We start from the raw sequence: 20277 nt of genomic DNA, 5'->3' as shown, positions 1-20277 counted from the left end.
TTAATTCATGAGCCAGAAAGGAGTTTATTTCCACTCAGTGCTAATGGTGAATGCTAATAATATAGAATTTTTTGGTGTTTTTAATTTAACTATTCTTGGGCTACAGCTATTATTCTATTATTATAAGTTTGTAACATGTGCTTCAGGGCTTACATTCAGAATCAGTGGACACCTTTGCAGTGCTTGTTGATTGAGAGGCCCAGGATCCTTCCACCTTGTGGCTCAATGATCATCTAGGATATCACTGCCAACTGTACCCAGCAGAAAGAAGAAAATTACACCAGAGAAAAGTACTAAATTTTCTACTGTTGCTGTAACAAAGTATTATAAACTTAGCAACTTAATGTCACACAATTTTATTCTATTACAGTTCTGGAGGCAGAGATGTGGAATGGGCTAAAATGGAAATGAAGTCATTTTCCTTTGGGAGGCTCTGGGAAGTCTGTTTTTTGTCTTCTACAGGTGATCCATTCTCCTTCATTTGTGGCTCTCTTCCATATTGAAAGGGAACAATAGCTAACCAAATTGTTCACTTCTTATAACAAATCAGTACGACACTCTTTGGCCTGTTTCTTTTAGTTTAAAGACTCTCATGATCACACTAGGCCTGTTCTCCAGACTAATAAAGGTCAGGTCACTGGGGTCTGGGAAGATGGCTCCGTGGGATAGTGCTTACTTTCAGATTGCATATCCTTTCCAGTTGCTTAGCTTTATTTTATTTTTTTTTACAGGTAGTGAGACTTTTCTCTTATCTCAACAAGTTTTCTGTATGTATGTGTCTGTATGTGCATGCACACATGTGCACGTACTTGTGTGTACGTGTATGTGTGTGCATTCATGTATGCACATTCTGCAGGCACATTCTGCACATGTAAAGGTCAAAGGATAACTCTGAGTATTACTCCTATTCTACTTTTATGAGACAGGTCTCTTTGTTGATTTTCCCCTTTGTATGACAGGCTAGCTGCTCTACAAGTTCCTGGGGACTCTGTATCCATTTCCCATCTCCCAGTAGGAACACTAGGATTATAGGTGTTCATACTAATGTGTCTTGCTTTTTATGTGGGTTCTGGGGACTTGAACTCAGATACTCATGCTTGCATGACTAGCACTTTTACCCACTGATCTGTTTCTCCAGACTCCATGTTTTGTTTTCTACTTTGCTTTGTTACAGAGAACCTGCCTGTAGGGTTTAAGTTTTTATTTTCCTTGATAGTCCACTATCTCTTTTAGAAATGTTCCACAGATGGAAAACAATTTTTTTTTATTTTCAACATATGGATCTTGATCTAGATACGCCTGTTATTAATTATACATAGTGTCCCGATTTCCCACATATTTACCTTTCATGCATCTGCATTGTCATGGTACAGGGAACATGATTTAAAATTTCCTTATACATGTGTTTCTATTTCATCCGATCCCCAAAGCTGTCTCTCAGTGTGTGCTGTGATGTAGAGCAGCGCTGGTTGTGCTGGAAGACTAAGACTGCCACGTCATTAGAACATCCTCTCTTTCCCATGCCGCTTGGAAAGTGCTAGCATTTATCAACTGTGAAGACTTTAACTTGTCTTTTTTTTTTTTTTTTGGCTTGGTATGACCTTTTCCTTGTTTTTAAATTTTATTATTACTATTTTAAAAGTGGATATAGTCACATTTTTATCCAATCTGAGGCGTTTTGAGGCATGAGCATTTATATTTGCAGATAGGACATAAAGATTTGATCTTTCATGATTGTGTTTTATGTTAGCATTGTTTTTACTGTTTTAATAAAGGCTTCCCTAAATGATACATATTTTTTCCCTGTAAATATTTATTTATTCTGGCAACAAGTCTATAAAGAATATGACGCCCACATTCCCAAAGAGGTGGTGTTGGGTGGGTGGTTTTTTGGTCTTTTTAATGGGTTTTGGGTCTGGGATAATTTTCATTGTTTAGGGGGGGTGGTTACAAGTTGTTGTCAAGGGTTAGGAAAAAGGCTAAGCAAAGGAGATTAGATTTAAGGTTCTTGTTTAAAAAAAAAGAGAGAAAGAAAGAAAAGAAAAGAAAAGAAAAGAAAAGAAAAAGACAATTACTAGTTTTAAATACTTTACATTGGATTGGATTGTTTTATATTGTAAACAAATTATATATATTGAAATTGATATTGTTAGAAAATGCTATATGTATATTTCTAATTGTACTTATACCGTTCATTTAACAATGCAATTTTCTGATCCTTGAATGTTGTTATTACCAACTATTAGGATATAAAGAAATGAAAGTTAGTAGTTAGACATTACAATAGAACTTGTAGTCATATTAGACATGTTTTAAAAATTGAGCAGATATATTTTAGACAGGTCATCTTCAAACTCTTCAGAGATCTACAGAATATGGCATTTAAAATGTTTTAATAACTTAGAAAATTTTTCTTTTTTGAGACATGTCGGCTCCTGGCAGTACAAATCTACTTCAGAGAAAATATGGGCATTGAAGAAACTGCATATGGAGTTAACTTTCATTGGGGCAAAAGTTAACCACTGGACAACAAAGTATCCTCGAATCAACAAGACAAAATGGACAGACAGGACATGAAACAAAGGACTACTGATTCTTGTCAAAACAAGTGTGGTTATGGCTTTATCAAAAGGCATCTTCTGAGGCCAGGACAATATGACACCATCCCTGAAATGGCCTTCGCAATTTGGAAAAGGTACAGTGCCCTTTTCTTCGAAGGCAGCTGAACAGGCAGTGGGCCGATGGCTTCTGATGTGCAATGGAACAGCAGCTGAAACAGTTATTCTTGAAGAGTAACTAAGCTCACGCCTCTCAATAGTAGACTGGCATTTGATAGAGGGATGTGGAGAAGAACGGGATGCTGAGATGAAGCCATATATACACAGCCAAGAAGAATGGACAGCTGAATTAAAAAACCATCAACAATTTCCAGAATTTAAAATCCTGAATCATGACATGACACTAGTGGAATTCAGGTGTTTCTGGTACATGGACTGCCCTCACCCAATGTGAGGTTGAACTGTTGACCTTGTGTACATCCTACTTCACAAATGAGTCTGTCAGATATGCTAAGCCTATAGGCTGAAGATGATGCCCCAGCACTGCAGAGAAACCTCAGGTGACTGTCCAGGCAGCTTGCTGTTTCTGTCAACTCACAAATTTTTTGGAAGTTGCTTGCATGCACTTCCTGTTTTTATTTTTGTTAGCTAATATTATTTCCTTCTTGGGTCTCTGAGGGAGTAGAAGATTAGTTATAGTTGAAGATTAGTTAGTTATAGTTGAAGGTTAGTTAGTTATAGTTGAAGATTAATTAGGATAGAAAGTGAATTAGATACATTTTGGACTTACCAAAATAGGATAGATAATGAAATTATTTTCTCTGAATTTGTCAAATACAAATGGACTAGATATTGTTTAGGCATTTATTACTTGTATATATTGTATATAGTTATTGTACTTTTGTATATAGTTTTTCTTTTTAGTTATAACCTTTTTCTTTTTATTAAAATAGAAAAGGGAAATATGGTGGTATTTTATTTGTACTGAAATGTGATTTTAATTGTATGTTAATAAATAAAGTTGCCCGAGGGTCAGAGCTATTAGAGCCATAGCAAGAGCGAGGCGGTGGTGGCGCACGCATTTAATCCCAGCACTTGGTAGACAGAGCTAGGTAGATCTCTGAGTGTTCAAGGATACAGCCAGCATTGGAGACACACGCCTTTAATCTCAATACCAACCATAGAAGACCTGGAAGTCTCTACAGACAGGCAGTGACGAGGCAGTCATGTATTTGGGTTTACAACCAATGAGAAGGCAGAACAGCTAGACTATATAAAGACACACACACAGGAAGTAGGTCCCTTTTGGAGAGCTCTCTTGACTGAAACAGGAAGGGTAAGGCTCTTAGTTCTGACCTCTTGGCTTTCTTCTCTGAATTGGCTCTGTGTTTCTTATTTAATAAGACGGTTGGTTACATCTACACAAGTCCATTTTCAAAATCGTGTCAAGGCTTGCACTCCAAAGGAACGACCCTGCAGCTGGTGATCGCTATTTTAGAGCAGGTGAGGTCAGGGGAGAAGAGGAGGAATGCGGGAGATGCAGACACAGGGGGAAGCCAGGGTGAGAAGGCATCACCACATCATTGCTTACTTCACAGGCAATCGTTGGTTCATCCCTATGGGATAAATGTGCTAACAGTCACATTTTAAATAAGGACACTGAGTTTGGTAGCATGGGCAGTTTCACAATGAAAACCTAAGTGCCCAGGCTTAAACCTCGTCTGGTTCCCTAATCTTCCCAGCATCCTGACTCTTGGGAATATATTACGTTACTGCACATGCCTCCCAGTGAGCTGGGGAAAGGGACAAATGTCTCCATGGGCTCACTCACTGACTACTTTAGGCCTCTGTGCCCATTAACTCAAGACATCTCTACCTATTCTTTTCTCCTTTTATTGCTTACCTGTTGCTGTACAAAAAAGTTGAAAGAAAAGGACACATTAAGATTTTTTAAAAAGGTCTTTAAGTATTATTTTTATAGCCAATCTTTAAGTAATTCTGAAATTCTTTGAAGATGAGTAGTGATTATTGTCTTCTGGCCGACAGCCGAGAGATGGATGACAAGCTCTTTTAAATGTGTGTGTGTGTGCCGCTTGTGTGCAGGTGCTCTACAGTACTAGGAGGAGTGTGGCCCTCTCACGCTTGACTCTGAACCTGCAGCCTCGGAAGCTGTAGAAAAGAAGTTGTGGTTATTTTAGCCCACTCCGTCTGTGGTGATTTCTTACAGCACACCCAGGAAACCAACACAGAGCTTTTGCAATTAATGAGAATGAAACTATGTGGTAACTGAAATAATTTCCTTCACTTTCATAATTCAATAGGGCCCTGTTCCATGTAAACTAATAAAAGTGGAAGGCACTGTATCAGTTATGTTTCTGTGGCTGCAGGACAACAGGCTAGGGAAGGGCAGGCCAGGCAGCAGGCCTAGCCGGCCTGGCAGTTAGGATGCAGTGAAGCAGTGACCCCATTTTATCTGCACAAAGGAAACAGAATAAAAAGTACAACTGGCTATAGAGCCTCACAGCCCACCCCAGTGACGTGCTTCTTCCAGCAGGCTCCACCTCCCAAAGTTCCCACAACCTCCAACACGGTGCCACCAGCTGGAGACCGAGTCCTCAAACACGGGCATAAGGGGGACATCTCACAAAAACCTGGGCAAGTACAGTAACAACACGAACTTTATTCTTTCAGAACTTCGAAAGAACTCGCTATAACAGGTAACTAAGAATCAAGTAACAAAAGACAGTCAATATCAATACTCAATCTAAATAAGCTTCCATCTGAGTGTGATGTCAGCACACAGACACATTATATAATAAACAGAGAAGACCGGAAACTGGTTTTGTCGCAGTTCAGCTCCTGGAGACCCACTGTACTTGTGCCAAGGGCGTTGGGGCTGACTGTACTTCTCTGTGATTACCACGCAGACGGTGAACAGCTCCCTTCTGCTCCCTCTTCCTTTGTCAGCTTCCAACTACTGGTGGATTGTGGACTTGGGTATTAGTGCATTCAACACAACCATTCCACAAACAATACATATCAGTCCTGTAACTGTGAACTAAAATGTGGACAGATATACACATTATTACATGCACATTTTCCTACATGCCTATGTTATTTACAGAAACACACATTTACATTAGTTGGGATATTACAGTAGGAGGCAGATGCTCAATATTCACATTAAAAGCTAACATATATAGAAATATGTTATATATATGAAAAATATATAGAAAGAAAGGACAGGTTTTTTTTTTCTTTAAACTGGGGTAAAGACAAATTGATTCTTTAAAAATAACATTGTAAAATAATCTAGGCAGCAAAAATTTCATTTTGTAACTGAATTAACTATTGTCCTTAAGGAATTTAAGATTATTCTTGTGATTATTTCAAAAGTATGAGAAGGCATCACAAGGGAGGCGCAGGAATGGCCCCACTGTTCAAAGGGATGAATTACTGAGCCCTGCAAACAACTGGTATTCCTTCTAGAATTAATGTAGTTCTCCAAAAGAACTAAACTGAACACAAAGCTACAGACAGAAGGGCAGCCTCCCAAGTCCAACATTCTAGTGATACACACAACATCTGCTCCAACAAATAGGATCGCACCAAAAAGACACTGAGGGGAACAGAGAAGAACCAAGCTAAATCAGAAGGCACACTCTGAAGCATACACTCCAGTGAATGAGGAGAAGGAAGGCATAGCATGGGGAACATTCTCCATGACTCTGATCTGAGGCTTCAAACAACTTTGAAATCATACCTTTTAGTCTTCTTACACAAAACCAAACAATCCTTTCTTGGTGCTTAAAAGGTTTTTCATTATCATTTAACTCTAAATTCCACAACAGGTTTGAGAGAAAAATCAGTGTTCTTGTAGTCTGAGTATTCTGTGAGGCGCCACACACTCTAGACTCTCCCTCAGTGGAAGGGCAGCTAGGGAAGGTTGGTCACTGTGGGACAGGGCTCACTGAGGACACCGGGCTGCTCTGCGGGCCCTGCTCTTCTTTCTGTGGTGAGTCGGGGTGATTCCTGCAATGCTCTCCCTCGTGGGAACTGTCCCACCCTTCTGGCTGGGGCTGCTGCTGGTCCTGAGGAGAGCTTTCACAGGCTTTATGTGCAGGAACAGCTCCTTTCCGTTGGGGTAAGATGGTAAAAAATGCCTCTTGCCAGTCTCTCGTTTCCAAGAACTCCAGGATAATTTCAAATACTGCAACAAGGACAAACGACAGACACTCCTTACTCAGCTGTCTTACAATGGGACCCTTGTGCTGAGCGCTGATTGGCCCTAATTACTGTAAAGGTCTTACCTCCTCTGCCTTTTGGCTATCAGGGACCAACTGCCCCATGGCTCTCCAGTCTTTGTTCTTCCCAGCTTGTCCTCAGCCAGTCCTTAAGCCCCATAAACTCACTAGCATTGGCTGTCAATCATAATCAGGAGAGGACCTTCTGAGGTCCCACCCTATCCCCATCAGTGCCACCTCCTCATCTCTCAGGCACTAACAACTAGGACACAGAGGCTAGCATTCAGCTGCATTTCTTCATCTCCCCTAAGAGAACCACTCAAGAAAGCTTCTGCCTGCCATCTGCCTTTGCTTTCACAGTAGTAGGAAGGAAGCCATACTGTCCCTAGGTTCACCACACCGTGGGAGGGCTTTCTAGATAACTTTATAGAAAAGTCATTTCCACTAGGTATCAAAGGTTTTCGAAGAAATTTGTTCACTGGAAAAGTAAATTCACTTCTTTAATCCCATAAAGCCTGTTATATAAAAAGTATTTAGGATTACATAAATTATTATGTATGGTTAAAATTGTCCCTTTAAAAAATTAAATAAAAGGGCTAGAGAGATTGTTCAGTGGTTAAGAGCACTGACTGGCTGCTCTTACAGAGGACTGGGGTTCAGTTCCTAATACACACAGAACTGCTTACAACTGCCTATATAACTCCAGTTCCAGGCGGTCCAATTCCCTCTTCTGGCCTTCACAGGCACCACACTCATGTACTTGGAGCATATATACACATGTAGGCAAAACATTCATACACAAAGAACAAAAGTAAATCTTTAAAAAAAAAAATAAAGCTGGGTGGCTTGGTGGCACATGTCTTTTATCCCAACATTCAGGATGGAAGCAGAGGCAGGTGGATTTCTCCGAGTTCAATGCCAGCCTGATCTACATAGTAAAACTATGTCTCAATTTTTTTTTTTTTTTTTTTTTTTTTTTTGCTTTTCCGAGACAGGGTTTCTCCACGTAGTTTCGGTGCTTGTCCTGGATCTCACTCTGTAGACCAGGCTGCCCTCGAACTCACAGAGATCCTCCTGGCTCTGCCTCCCCAGTGCTGGGATTATAGGCGCATGCACCACCGCTGCCCGGCTAGCTAGTTGCTTTTATGTTTTTGTAGATTTTTAAAAGTTTCTGAAGTACTCTCTCTTATTTCTAATAAACAAGTGACTTCTCTTTTCTATTCGTCCAAATCTGAATGGTACTGTCTCTTTCAGAGTGTCCACTCAGGCACACCCTTCAGTAGCTTACCATGGTTAACCGCCAGGACTTTTCGACTGTTCATCTTCACAAAATCTGCAAGAGGGAGCTGTGCATGTTCAATTCCATAACTGGACGCTTGTCTAAATGTGAGTCCCTGAGAATAAAGACACTGGACTTAGATGTACACAGCCTATGAGAGGGTAGGCCTTTCCAGAAAGAACTTCAGTGGAGAAAACTATCTCAAGAGCATGGACATTTAAGTCCTGGCAGTGAGGGAACTTCCAGCCCTTGTATAACCACCTCACTGCCCAGAGGTGAAGACAGTGCATTCCCAGCAGTTAAGAAGCCTCTCAATGGCAGAACAAGGGATGGAATCTGTTTTCTGATTATTCTCTTTCCCATCCCCAACCCCCTTTCTCACAGTGTTAAACTCTCCAACTGAATTCAGAGAGAAACACTATCACTCTTTCTGTGAGTGAAATATACAAAGGACACTCAGTTTCAGTCATACACCGAGGCACAAACATACAATAAAATGAAATCCTGAGTGAGAAGTATTTCAGCTGGCCTTATATTTTATTTTTCCTTCCCATCAACTAAAAAACAGTGAGATAGGAATTTTATATTTTCTCAAACTTAAAATACTTTAAGTGTATGTCTATCCTAGATGAAAAATCCCAAAAGGCCATGCAGGAAGTGTAAGCTGAATCTCTCAACAAGTACTTAGCATATGGGGGTGGGGGGAGATGAAAGGAGCCAGGGGCTTTTGGATAAAACTATTAGAGAAACAAACAGCCTGAGCAGAGAACCTGTTCATGCATAAATTATAAGCTAGAATTTTCCACTGAGAACAACAGAAAAGTTGAAGACAAGGTCCCTTCGATGTTCTAGAGTTGCTCATCCAATGGCTAGCCACACCTGGCAACTTCAAGATTACAATTAAAAAAAAAATCCAATCCAATTTCTCTGTCGTATTACACCTTGGCACTCCACAGATCGCCTGTGACATGGCAGAAATTCTATGTACACACTGTTGCTGAAGAATATGCAATTCCTTCATATACTGTGCTGACAATTTTTAGAAAAAATACCTTTTCCTCAGAAAAATAGGATGAATTGAGTATGTTGCAAAGTACATAATAATATTCTCTTCAGAAAGGAGTTCTGTAACTTTTTATAAAAACACGAGATGAAAAAAAAATAAGAAAAAATAATTTGAGAAATCATATATTTACAAACTAATATAGAGCTGGAGAGATGATCCAGTAGTTAAAAGCACTGCTCTCCTAGAGGACTGGGTTCATTTTCCAGCACCCATGTGGTGGCTCACAACTATCTGTAACTCCAGTCCCGGAGGTCCTGATACCATTTTCTGACCTTCAAGGGCATCAGGCAAGCACATGGTGCAGACATATATGCAGGCAAGACACTTATATACATAAAATAAAAATAAAAATTGTTTTTTACAAATTGGTATAAACTTCAGTGGCTTAGCAATTCATTAGCATCAGAGCCCCTAGCAACCCAGCACAGCTTAAACATGCAGACTGCAGCAATATGGTCATGTCCAAGAGACTGCTTTGCCACCTACCATGACTGAATGTAGGCCTAATTTCTTTGTTCCTCAAATCCTGCAACTGTGAAATGTAGAAAATAATTGCACTGATCTCCCTGAGCTGCAGAAAAGGTCAAGTAAGCTAATGTGAAGTCCTTTGCTTAGCTTAGGTCACCACAACAGTAATAGGTGCTCAAGAAAGACCATTCGTCATTAGGACTTTGTCACTATCTCAAACGTAGATTTAGGTAGGAGCAAAGCACAGTACCTTGTGATGGTTGTGGTCCACTAACCCTCCAATCACATAGGCCTTTGACTCATCTAAGTCCTTCAGTACATTAGGAGAGTCTGACGTCAGATAAACCAGCTCTTCTTTCTTTATGAGTTCACTATAGTGCTCTGATTTGATGTGGATATCCTTTAAAAAACAGAAGGAGAATGAGTATATTAATTGGCAGGATACTGTGAAAGCTGGCTAAAAAATGATTATCTTCTTTTCCCAAAAGAAATCTGCCCAAAAGCATCTGAAATAAAGCCTGAGAGGCTATTGCTAGAATAGCATTTAAAATCCATAACCAATTCCTTACATCGTAACTCAGTCACTGACATATTCTACTGACCTTGTTTCCTTGGTTGGGGCCTCAGTCCCTAATCTAGTCCACACACTGAGCGCAAGCTAAGTTTCTAAAATCTCACTTGTTATTATTCAGGCCTGTCCTGAAGGTTCAAACTCCTTAACTTAGGAACTCTTTCCTGAATATGGCACTAGCCTATCTTTCTCATTTTATCTGTGTCCAAAAAGAAAAAAGAAAAACACATTTTTCCTGCCTTCTTGATCACACTGTTTTCCAGGTAAGAAATGCCTTTTCCAATTACATCTCCTGTGCGAATCATCAAAAGGAAACTGCTTGTCAATTTAATTCATTGAATGTGTCTGTTTCTACCAGGAGACAAACTTAAAAGCTTCTTGACCAAAATTGTCAGTTCAGATACAAGACTGAGTAAGAGCTGGTAGTACAGATTTTTCAAGTCACATTAATTGCCTGAACGATATCACCAGACCCTGCCTTTCATACAATAATTTTAAAGAAAATCAAGTGAAGCAGACACTTAAATTGTATGCTACTTTTCTATAAAGCAGTATGCTATAAACCTGACTCCATACTTCACAGTGGCCTCAAGGGGTATCTGAATTACTAGAAGTAACTGAATCTATATTTCTCTAGAAAAGTGAGGGTGTAAATAATAAGCTTGGCAGGACACAAACTATAAAGTATGCTTGTCAAATGTATTCATTATTTCTTAGAAAAAGAGACATGAATATAAAAGACTTGCTAAGGATGATCCTCTTGCAAATGTCTGTATCATAGGCTTTTAATGAATGCAGCCTTTAGATTAGTAGGTGCTAGTGGGGAAAGCTGGAGACTGTAAGAGCTGAGAACAAACAGTACGCAAACATGGACGGACATAATGCAGCACTCCTGAACAGAAGAGCACCCAGCCAGCTGGCCACACTGGTGCCACATCTTACAAATACCTAAAACAGGGAAATTATACATCACAGATAAAATTTGAATCTGCTAGAAGCCACACTAAAAAAATAACAATAGACAAATTAACTTCAATGTATTTTAACATAATATGCCCATGTTATATCCCCCAATATATATGTGAGCACGTATCTCACATTTATAGCACATGTCAACTCACGATCCAGATTTTCATATCTCAGGAGTTTACAGCCACGTTTGGCTACTGGTCACAAAGTGGACAGCACGGATTTAGATGTAGAGATACTTTCAAGTTTTAGAGCGAGGCTTTTAGGTAGTTCTTTTATAAGAAGCAGCTCTAAAATAGCAGACAGTACTTATGAGAGTGAACACAGATGAGCAGACATCCCACTCTCTTCTTTAGCTCCTCCCCTGTGTGACTTTAGAAACGGCTGTAATGACACCAGGTTCGCAGCACACCATTCCTGAGACTAGGCAAACCAAGAGGCCTTCCAGGAGCTCAGAGGTCCCTGAAATGACATGGGAGTGGACTGTCCCTACCTTCCAGTTGACCCATCCTTTGTCATTTTCATTCATGTTCTTTTTCAGTTGACCTCCATGGCTTGTCAAATAAAACTGATGAGCAATTGGTAGGCAGAGAAAAAGAAGGAAAATCATCAGTTTAGTTCAATATTTTACTTCCCTCATCACTCATCTGATCACCAGTGAAAGACAAAATAGTTTCCATGGATTTAGAAAAAAAGAACTGCTCAATCCCGAGCACCCTGAAACAGGTGGTACAAAGGACAGGTGTGAACCCCCTGGCCGTGGCAGCCCACCTCCATGTTCCTCCCACATCATTCTGCACACTCACTGCCCCGAGTCAGGTTCTCCTCCACCTCCCTGGGGGAAGTGCTGCTGCCACTCTTACTGTGGTTATTTTTGCTGCTGCAGAGCCTTCCCTGACACCCACTTTACAGCTGACCCAAGGATGCTGAGGGTCTTGTGAGGGGAAAAAAAAGATGTAAAGACTGGCACTGAGGTAGGTAGAGAACTGTACAAGAACAGTCCATACTGCTCCCACGTGGTAAAACACACACCTAAGCACAGCATATTGAGAAGTCCTTGGCTCTTCACGGCTCTGTGACTACTGCAGCAGCAGTCAACAAGTCTCCACAATCACTCTCAACTAAGTTTAAGAAATCCTTTCCAGAACCGTCAATGGCTCAAAAGGAAATGGAAAACAGACACACAGTTAAGAGGCCCTGCTGCACACATCAGTATGGGGCAGCCTCCCTCCCCTCCTTTCCCACTTCCCATGCTGGAAGGCATCAAATGCTGAGAGACTGGTGTGAAAATATGAAATCCTGAGTAAACAGACCCTGAAAATGTACAAGACTGCTGATTCATGTTCAAAGTATTTTTGTAGAAAAAAACTGATCAGATAAGTATGATACAAAAAACCTCTAAGACTCTCAGGCAAGGACAACTGCAACAATCCAAGCCTTTTATCATGGGAAATGGAAAAAACCCTGTTTTCTTTAATTCTTCATACACACCTGTACAGGATGTGATGCACGTCGATTTTCTGCATAACATCGTTGAATCTGCTTATGAAGTTTCTTAATATCCTATAAAATAGCACAATTTAAAAAACAACAATAAATAAAGGCGACTGTGATAGTTTTCATTTGATTTTCCTACACACTGACAAAATTTCTATATGTAAAGCTAATGCTCCATAATTCACCTATCCTTCTGTCCTTTAAAGTATCTATTCAAAATGCCACTTGACGCTGTCTTAACAGACAAGAAAAACAAAACCTTCTTTTTAGAATCATGCTATGTCCATACTTTACCCCAGTGGTACTGGTAAAATGCAAGATTTAAAACAAAACTTGTGAGTGTTTGCACTTGGCTAATATGTCTGTGTACCATGTACATGCAGTGCCTCTGGAGGCCAGAAGAGGGGGTCAGATGCCCTGAAACTGAAGTTCCACAGGTTGTGAGCCACTACATGGGTGCTGGGAACCAAACCGGGGTCCTCTGCAAGACCAGCGAGTGCTCTTAACTGCTGAGCCATATCTCCAAGCCTGCTACAGACTTTTTTGAAACAGGATTTCACTAAGTAGTCCAGGCTTGCTTCAAATGTGCTATATGTCCTAGGCTAGCCTAAAACTCTGAGATCCTCCTGCCTCCGTTTCCCAAGTGACAGAATTACAGACAGATGTCATCACAGTAACTCTATAGATCTTTATAACTAATATGTAGTTATGAAGTTTTACTATCTAATTATGGGTAAATGTCTACCTATGTGTACATAAGCATAAACATAAATATGCATATACATATAAAAGCACTTAATTTGGGAGTAAGAGATTTTGAAAAACTTAAGATGTAGTTTAATACATAACTACTGTCTACAACATTCCCCACAAGAACAAGTGATTTAACCTAGCTCTCACACAGGGACCTCGTGGTACCTTTAACACCATCAAATCATCGAAACTGCAGTCGATGATGAGGCGGAGGCCGCTATGAACAGCCTGTCTTCGAATGCGCTTCCTGTCACTTCCGTCGGAGCCGGACTCCAGCTGGCACTGTCGCTCTAACTTCTTTCTCTTGCGCTTTTCTTTCCGTTTTTCCCTAAAATTAGTAAACAAAACAACGTTGTCGTTATGTGTGCCTTTAGACGTTCACAAGACTTATAACTAAACAAAAGGCAGCTCTGTTTGTAAACGGTCACGTTCTATGAAACATGCGCTCCTCTGTGGGGAGAAAAGGCCAGAGAGAAGCAGCAGCTTTATTACTCCAGGCAATAGCTTCACACACGGAGCCAGTGACTTTGCAAAGATAGTATACAGCTGTCTTTAATGAGGAACTGAACATATCATTCAATAGTTTCATTACTGGAACTATACTAGGCCTAGAAAAAACAAGAGTTATGAAGAATTTTACTTTCATAACTCACCCCTAAACGATTTTCTAGTTCAATAATCATTAGGAATACTAAAAAGAAAATTTCACTAAATTTACTAAAAACAAAAATAAAAGCCCAGTGCTTTTCTAATCTAAGTTTTGGCATTAGACAATGGCTCTGGCCTAAATGCTTTCATGGAAACCTGTTTTAGCCATATCCATGTCAGGCCAATGTTTGACCTTCCGGTGTTGCTGTTTCATGCCGTATCTAGGACACAGATACCCGCTCCCTGTCTCAGCTGTTCTAACAGGTGTCCTGCCAGGCAGGCAGTTTTAGGGCAGAAAAGGTGCCGAGCCTAACATCAGTATTGCAAGAAACGTCACAAAATCGAAGCATGTGTGGTTTTAACAGCAACTCAGTGTTAGCTAGTAACATGCATAACCTTATTTTTTCGTAACTTCAGTTTCAATGCAGACGACTATTAAGAGGACCCGGCTCCCCGTTTCCGAATGAGCAGTGGCATGCGCGGAAGTACGCACTTGCGCAGTTCTCGCTGCTCCTCCCACTGTTTTTGCTTCAGCAGCTTCTTCATCTGTCGTTTAGATAGTGGCCCAGTCCCTGCATCGGATCTTGGCTTCTGTCCCTCCTCTTCACCTTCACCCACGCCTGGCTTTCTTTCCACGTTAGGAGTCTCAAGAGATGCCGGCAGCACTTCAGAGGACATATTTGTTGTTTCTGAAAAACTGGAAAACAACATTGTTTATATGAATAGATAATTTATAAACACAAAGCAAAATAAACCAAATGGCCAAAAGATGCCAGCGAATGTTAAACTCTATCAGTAGTAAAAATACAAATTTAGATAGTTAAATTCCATTTATTGGCAAAGATCTTTATCACTTAACATGGATTAAATACATTCGTTGACAGTACTGGTAAAGGACTGGTGTTTACATATACAACTGAGGGGCATCATACAGTTTTTCCAGAAGGCAAGTTACGTTTTGAGAGTTGTTATACACTGATACTGTCCTACAGTCAAGACGACATAACCCGGGGTTATTTGAGGAAGGCTCAGTGGCGGGACTGCCCAGATGATATTGGTCTGTGGCCATATCTGTTTATTGATGTGGAAGGGGCCAGCCCACTGTGGGCAGTGCCATCCCTAGGCAAGTGGTCCTGGGCCGTATGAGGATGTTCACTAACATGAGCAATGGAGTAAGCTGCCATGCAGCATACACCACGGTTTCTGCTTGAGATCCTGCCATGACTTCCCTCAGTGATGAACCGTGGTCTAGAGGCATAAGCCAGAAACACCCTTCCTTTAGCTTGCTTTTGGTCAGAGTGTTTTATCACAGCAACAGAAAATCAAACAAGGACACATGCTGACCTAGCAATTTATTTTCTTAAAATAAATTCCTGTGAGTCAGAAATGTACATTAAAATTTGCATTCATTCTAGCATTATTTTTAACTGTGAAAAGCCAGAATTTACTTGAGTGTCAGCAAAAAGAGTAAATAAATATGGTTCCTCTAATAAATAACTAATATATACTAACTCTATAAGGTCAGTTACATATAAGCCAGTAAAAATGCTATTTCCAAAACTACTTATGGATGAGAGGAAATGGCTATATTTTACATAAGTATCAAAACAAATACTAACACTCCTATGACATCAACTTATTTTTAAAAAGTACACACTCATCTTCAACTTTTGTTCATGTATATCTATATTTTATAACTTGAATGACACAAGTTTTCTTTCTCTAGTAAAGTCATTGTATATCTGGAAACGCTTTAGTTATGGCTAAAGAAAATGTAAAAGTTGATTCTGTAATCAGTTTGTGAAATTCTTAGGGTTGGCTGAAATAAATCTTCATTTAAATCTAACCACATGCCTCTGGATCCATATTAGCTAGAACTGAACTTGCTGCTCAGAGGGAGGCTAAACACACTGCAATGTCTTTACTCTTCAGGAGTATTCACAACAAAGCTGGAAAGTGCTTCCTATTGATCCCTGCCAAAGACTAAGCGTAATCTACTAAGTAGTCTATGGCCTTAAGGAACATTTGGAGATTTTTTTTTTTTTTTTTAAATACAGCTAGCGAGTAAGTCTCCACAGAGAGGCTACAATCTAAGCAAAAGAAAAAAGAAAAAAAAGAAGAGGAGGAGGAGGAGAAAGAGAAGAAGAAGAAGAAGAAGAAGAAGAAGAAGAAGAAGAAGAAGAAGAAGAAAAAGAAAACAATCTTCCATAATGTAATAATGAGAGAACAAAACCCTTGCAGAACATAAACAGTAATTTTATTATATGATTCTCATGTTCTTTGACAGTACAGTGTCACATTAGTTGAGATTTACTTGATTCTTATTTCATACTTAGGATAACTGAGTGAATAGATACGGTATTTCAATCACTTGAAAAGGAAATAAGAGTAATACCAAACAGTTACTAATTCCTCCTGAGTTTGATAAAGAATGCATCACCTAACAAAATCTCAACCTCACCAGAGTGGACTGTATTAGATTTACTTTAAAAAGAAGTCACCATGAGATTGGATTTATTTGAATTTAAAAGTTATTAAATAATTCCTATGAAACAAGGCATCTCAAACAAATCTAGCAGACAGAATATACTCAAAATACTTGGCTGATTAAAGAGACAAATGAGCTGGGTGGTGGTGGCACACACCTTTAATCCCAGCTCTCGGAGAGGCAGAGACTCTATGAGTTCGAGGCCAGCCTGGTCTACAGAGCGAGTTCCAGGACAGCCAGGGCTACACAGAGAAACCCTGTCTCAATAAACCAAAAGAGACTGAGACAGAGAGTGTGAGAGAGAAAGAATGAAATCACGGCGTTATGACTCAAACCCAGCTCCAACATCAACACTTCCCAGTCACCTAAATCCTTGGAGGTGGGGGTTTTGAAGGGACCGTGCTGACTGCACACTGTTGACAGACGGCTCTGAAGGCATTAGACTCAAAAATGTATAGAGATAACGGAAAAGCAAGGGAAAAGCAAGACTCTTATTAAACATGAAAACTTAAAAGAAAAACTAAAATTCACAGGAAAACATTTTATGAAACAAAATTTCCATTTCTGCTTATCCATGGCAATGTTTTTCAGTAGTTCTCTATGTGGTTCAAAACCTGAAGTGTTGAGCTATACTGTGAGGACTACAAAAGCCATGTTTTATAACTCACCTCCACCAGGGGGAGACTTTGTCTTTCACATCTAAAATGCCTCAAGTTAAATTTAATTTGACCTATCGCAGAATAGTGACATTTTTAAACAGCCTATCAAAAATAAGGAAACATGAACTAGACCTAATATTTTTTTAATCGATTCTCGAAACGCTGTGCTGGATGAGTTTCCTAAGCTTTAATTAAATAAGCCAGACGTACTGAAACACGTACACATGAAATGCAGATAAAATACTAGCTGGCTATCTTATTTTGGCTAGACTTTACCCAGATAGCTTCCGCTCCGACTGTCTACCATACAATAAACACATTGTGTACGAATTTGCTGCAATAACCTGTTATGCAAAACATGGCACTTTTGAGCATACTTTGTTTTTAGTTTGGGTTATGACGTCTCTATGGCAGAGTGTCTGGGGCTCCTCCCTGACCGGTTGGCAGTGATGCTCACAGTATGTTTTCATTCACTGAGTCAAGTCAAGCAAGTATTTAGGAACATTTTACAGAAAGTATAGAACCTAAGCGTGAAATTTTACTGCAGCACAATTTTTAAAAATGGATGGCTAACTCATGGATATAGGGTATCAGATGGGAATATAAAACTGGACAATGATGACTAAGAGTATTTGGTGTGGGGAGAGCACACATCATCGAAGACAAAAACCTCAGCTGTTACCATACCGAATCAAAATAAAACAGCCTTGGTGGTTTTCAAGTTTTCTTTTCGGGAACTGCCGAGTCGCAGTAACTGCAGAATAGAATTAATGACCTGCCAGTAACAGTTGTTTTTGTTGTTGTTTTTTAAACGTGTTGGTCAGTTCCGCAGTAGAAACAGCCCTTTGTTCATTCGTCAAATCCCTTTGACCAGAGTGCTGGCTTGGGAGCAATCTTAGAAGACAGTTTTGGGCGTTTTTGTTCGTGGTTTTTTTTTTAAGTGAATCATCGCCTACGAAGTCTTTACACCTCCGGACAAATAGCCGCATTTTAAACACAATGGACTCCAGTGACATCTAACAGCTCGTGGATCTGAACCTCGTCCTCAGCTCACCCCGAGGCTCAGGCGCATCTGCAGCACCCGCCCCTCGACTCCCTCCACCCGCTCGCCCGCCGGGCACATCAGGCCCAGGGAAGAGAACAGAGGAAAGGCAGGGAGAGCGCCTCGCCCGCTCTCCAACAACAACGCAGCCCGGCGACAGGCGGGCCTCAGACTCCACATTTCTCTTCCGGTCACACTTCCTGTACAGACCCCCGCGAACAACAGACACCTAAGAGACCCGCGCGGCCCAGGGCCCGCGCACGCGCAGACACAGGCCCGCGAGCCCGCCCCGACCTCGCCGCGCCAACGCGGCCCAGCCGGACCAACGCAGCTGACCAATCAGGCCGCGGCAAGGAAGGCCGTGGGGCGCGGCGTGGGACGCGCCACCTGACGTCACATCCTCGGGGACCAGGCAATTACTTCCCGGGCTATTGCCCTCTCCCCCGGAAGCCGTGATTGCAGCGGAGGGCGGCGTAGTTCGCGTTCCTTTAGCATCCGAAAGGATACCAAAGAGTAGCCGCGCAACAGTCGCAGTGCCATATTTACCAAGCCGCGGGGCCGATGGGGAACGCCAGGGTTTGGTCAGAACGCCTTTCTGAGGTGCCCACCGCTCCACGCGTCAGTCCTCCTGCAGAAACTTCAACTCCCAGAGGCGGTGGTTGCACGCCTGGCTACGGCACTTACGGCTGACGTCATCGAACTGCGCCAATTACAAACAAGTTGGGGAAGGGGGCGGGGCTTGTAGGGGGCGGGGTCGAGACCTGGGTTTAGCTGGAGAACGTAGTTGGTACCGCGAGTTGTTTTTCCCTGGCAAGAATTAATTTGTACTCACAGGCGTTTATTCATGTATCAGCTCGGGTCGCGAGTGCAGTATAGCCCCACTTACAGAAATCAAAATACGAAACAGACGGAATGCTTTTATTTTCTCGGTGTTGAGAGGGTGATCTATTGCCCAAATGATTTCTAATTTATCTAGGTAAAGGTTACCAAACCATGGTTTTCATAAGTGGAAAAAACTTAAAGTGAAGTTCTTAATAAAAATGTATTGACGTTAAGAATTGAAGTTTTTTATATCCATAGTAAAAACATACGCTTTACACTCCATTCTTTTGAGGTTTTCCTATGCTAATTTGCAAAACACGTGATATTTCATCGTTTGTAATACTTGACCTTATATAATCTTTTTGCTAAATATAGACCAGCCGAGGGAAAAAAAAATTAAGCAGTGTGTAGACTGACTTTTTTTTAAAATTTGGCCTTTTTGATTGATGACTATTACAGAATTTGGAGATAAACTATTTTCAAATCTTTGAATAGAAGTCTGCCCTTTCAATATTGAAAGAACCATGATGTATATTTTTCTTGATGCTTGACCTTTGAACATGGTTACATGATCTTACATGTACTGAAACGTCTCTGAATTTAGTGGCAAAACCGAAGTCTGTCTTTAAAATTTCCAGTTTTATTTGGGACATGAGCCAGGATTCTGCTGTGGATCTCTCAAATCTAAAAGATTTCTGTTAACTGAGCATTGGCATGAAAGCTGGATCCAATTATGATCTGTTGGTAGGACATCTTTTTTCAGCTGCCTCCATATCAGGGCAGAGAGTAGCTGAGCAAGGATTAGTAATTGGATATGGAGCCCTTCACATGTAGGTCATTAAATTCAGGCTGGCATAGTAGTGTGCCAAATCTTTCAGCAGCTGTTCAGTTGCCCCTGTGGGATCTGTTTTATAAATGATGATACATTTTCAGAGGTGATGCCTAGCATCCTCGATATTTAAAAGTTTTTAAGTTATGAGAAAATCCTTATTTTAATAATGTCAGCAAATTTTTGACTTAGTTATTTGATCTTGTAGTTGCAGAAGCAATCCGAAGTATGCAAAAAAAAAAAAAAAGTACCAGCAAAAACTGCAGAAAAACAGAAGCATATAAAAAGTTTAAGGTAAGGTCATGTGATATGAAGCAGTCATTGATTTATAAGACTCATGTTTATTTAACACATTAAACAGCCATGGAGTTTGTCTTATGACTT

At 40.6% G+C, this 20277-nt stretch overlaps 1 protein-coding gene across 1 annotated transcript; it reads right to left on the bottom strand.

Annotated features, from left to right (window-relative positions):
• Positions 1 to 5218: 5218 nt before the first annotated feature.
• On the bottom strand, positions 5219 to 18961 carry Trmt10a (tRNA methyltransferase 10A). Its single transcript, XM_052731582.1, has 8 exons — positions 18789 to 18961; positions 14547 to 14750; positions 13571 to 13733; positions 12647 to 12718; positions 11649 to 11723; positions 9866 to 10015; positions 8091 to 8196; positions 5219 to 6768 (listed from the first exon to the last, which is right to left on the bottom strand). Exons 2-8 carry the CDS (start codon positions 14729 to 14731, stop codon positions 6509 to 6511), a joined length of 1011 nt encoding a protein of 336 aa, XP_052587542.1. The 5' UTR covers positions 14732 to 14750; positions 18789 to 18961; the 3' UTR covers positions 5219 to 6508.
• Between the last annotated feature and the right edge of the window lie 1316 nt (positions 18962 to 20277).

Source organism: Peromyscus californicus, unplaced genomic scaffold, assembly GCF_007827085.1.
Source record: "Peromyscus californicus insignis strain IS unplaced genomic scaffold, ASM782708v3 Scaffold_9__1_contigs__length_137607984, whole genome shotgun sequence".
NCBI lineage: Eukaryota > Metazoa > Chordata > Mammalia > Rodentia > Cricetidae > Peromyscus > Peromyscus californicus.
Note: the sequence above shows the minus strand (reverse complement) of the source record. Positions and strands in the feature narration are given on the sequence as shown.

Excerpts from the sequence above, each read along its gene's own strand:
- Trmt10a (XM_052731582.1), bottom strand. The coding sequence starts at position 14,731 with ATGTCCTCTGAAGTGCTGCCGGCATCTCTTGAGACTCCTAACGTGGAA. Across the intron at positions 13,734-14,546 it reads GAGCAGCGAGAACTGCGCAA|GGAAAAACGGAAAGAAAAGC; the intron begins GTGCGTACTTCC and ends TACTAATTTTAG. Across the intron at positions 11,724-12,646 it reads GTGCATCACATCCTGTACAG|TTTTATTTGACAAGCCATGG; the intron begins GTGTGTATGAAG and ends ATTGCTCATCAG.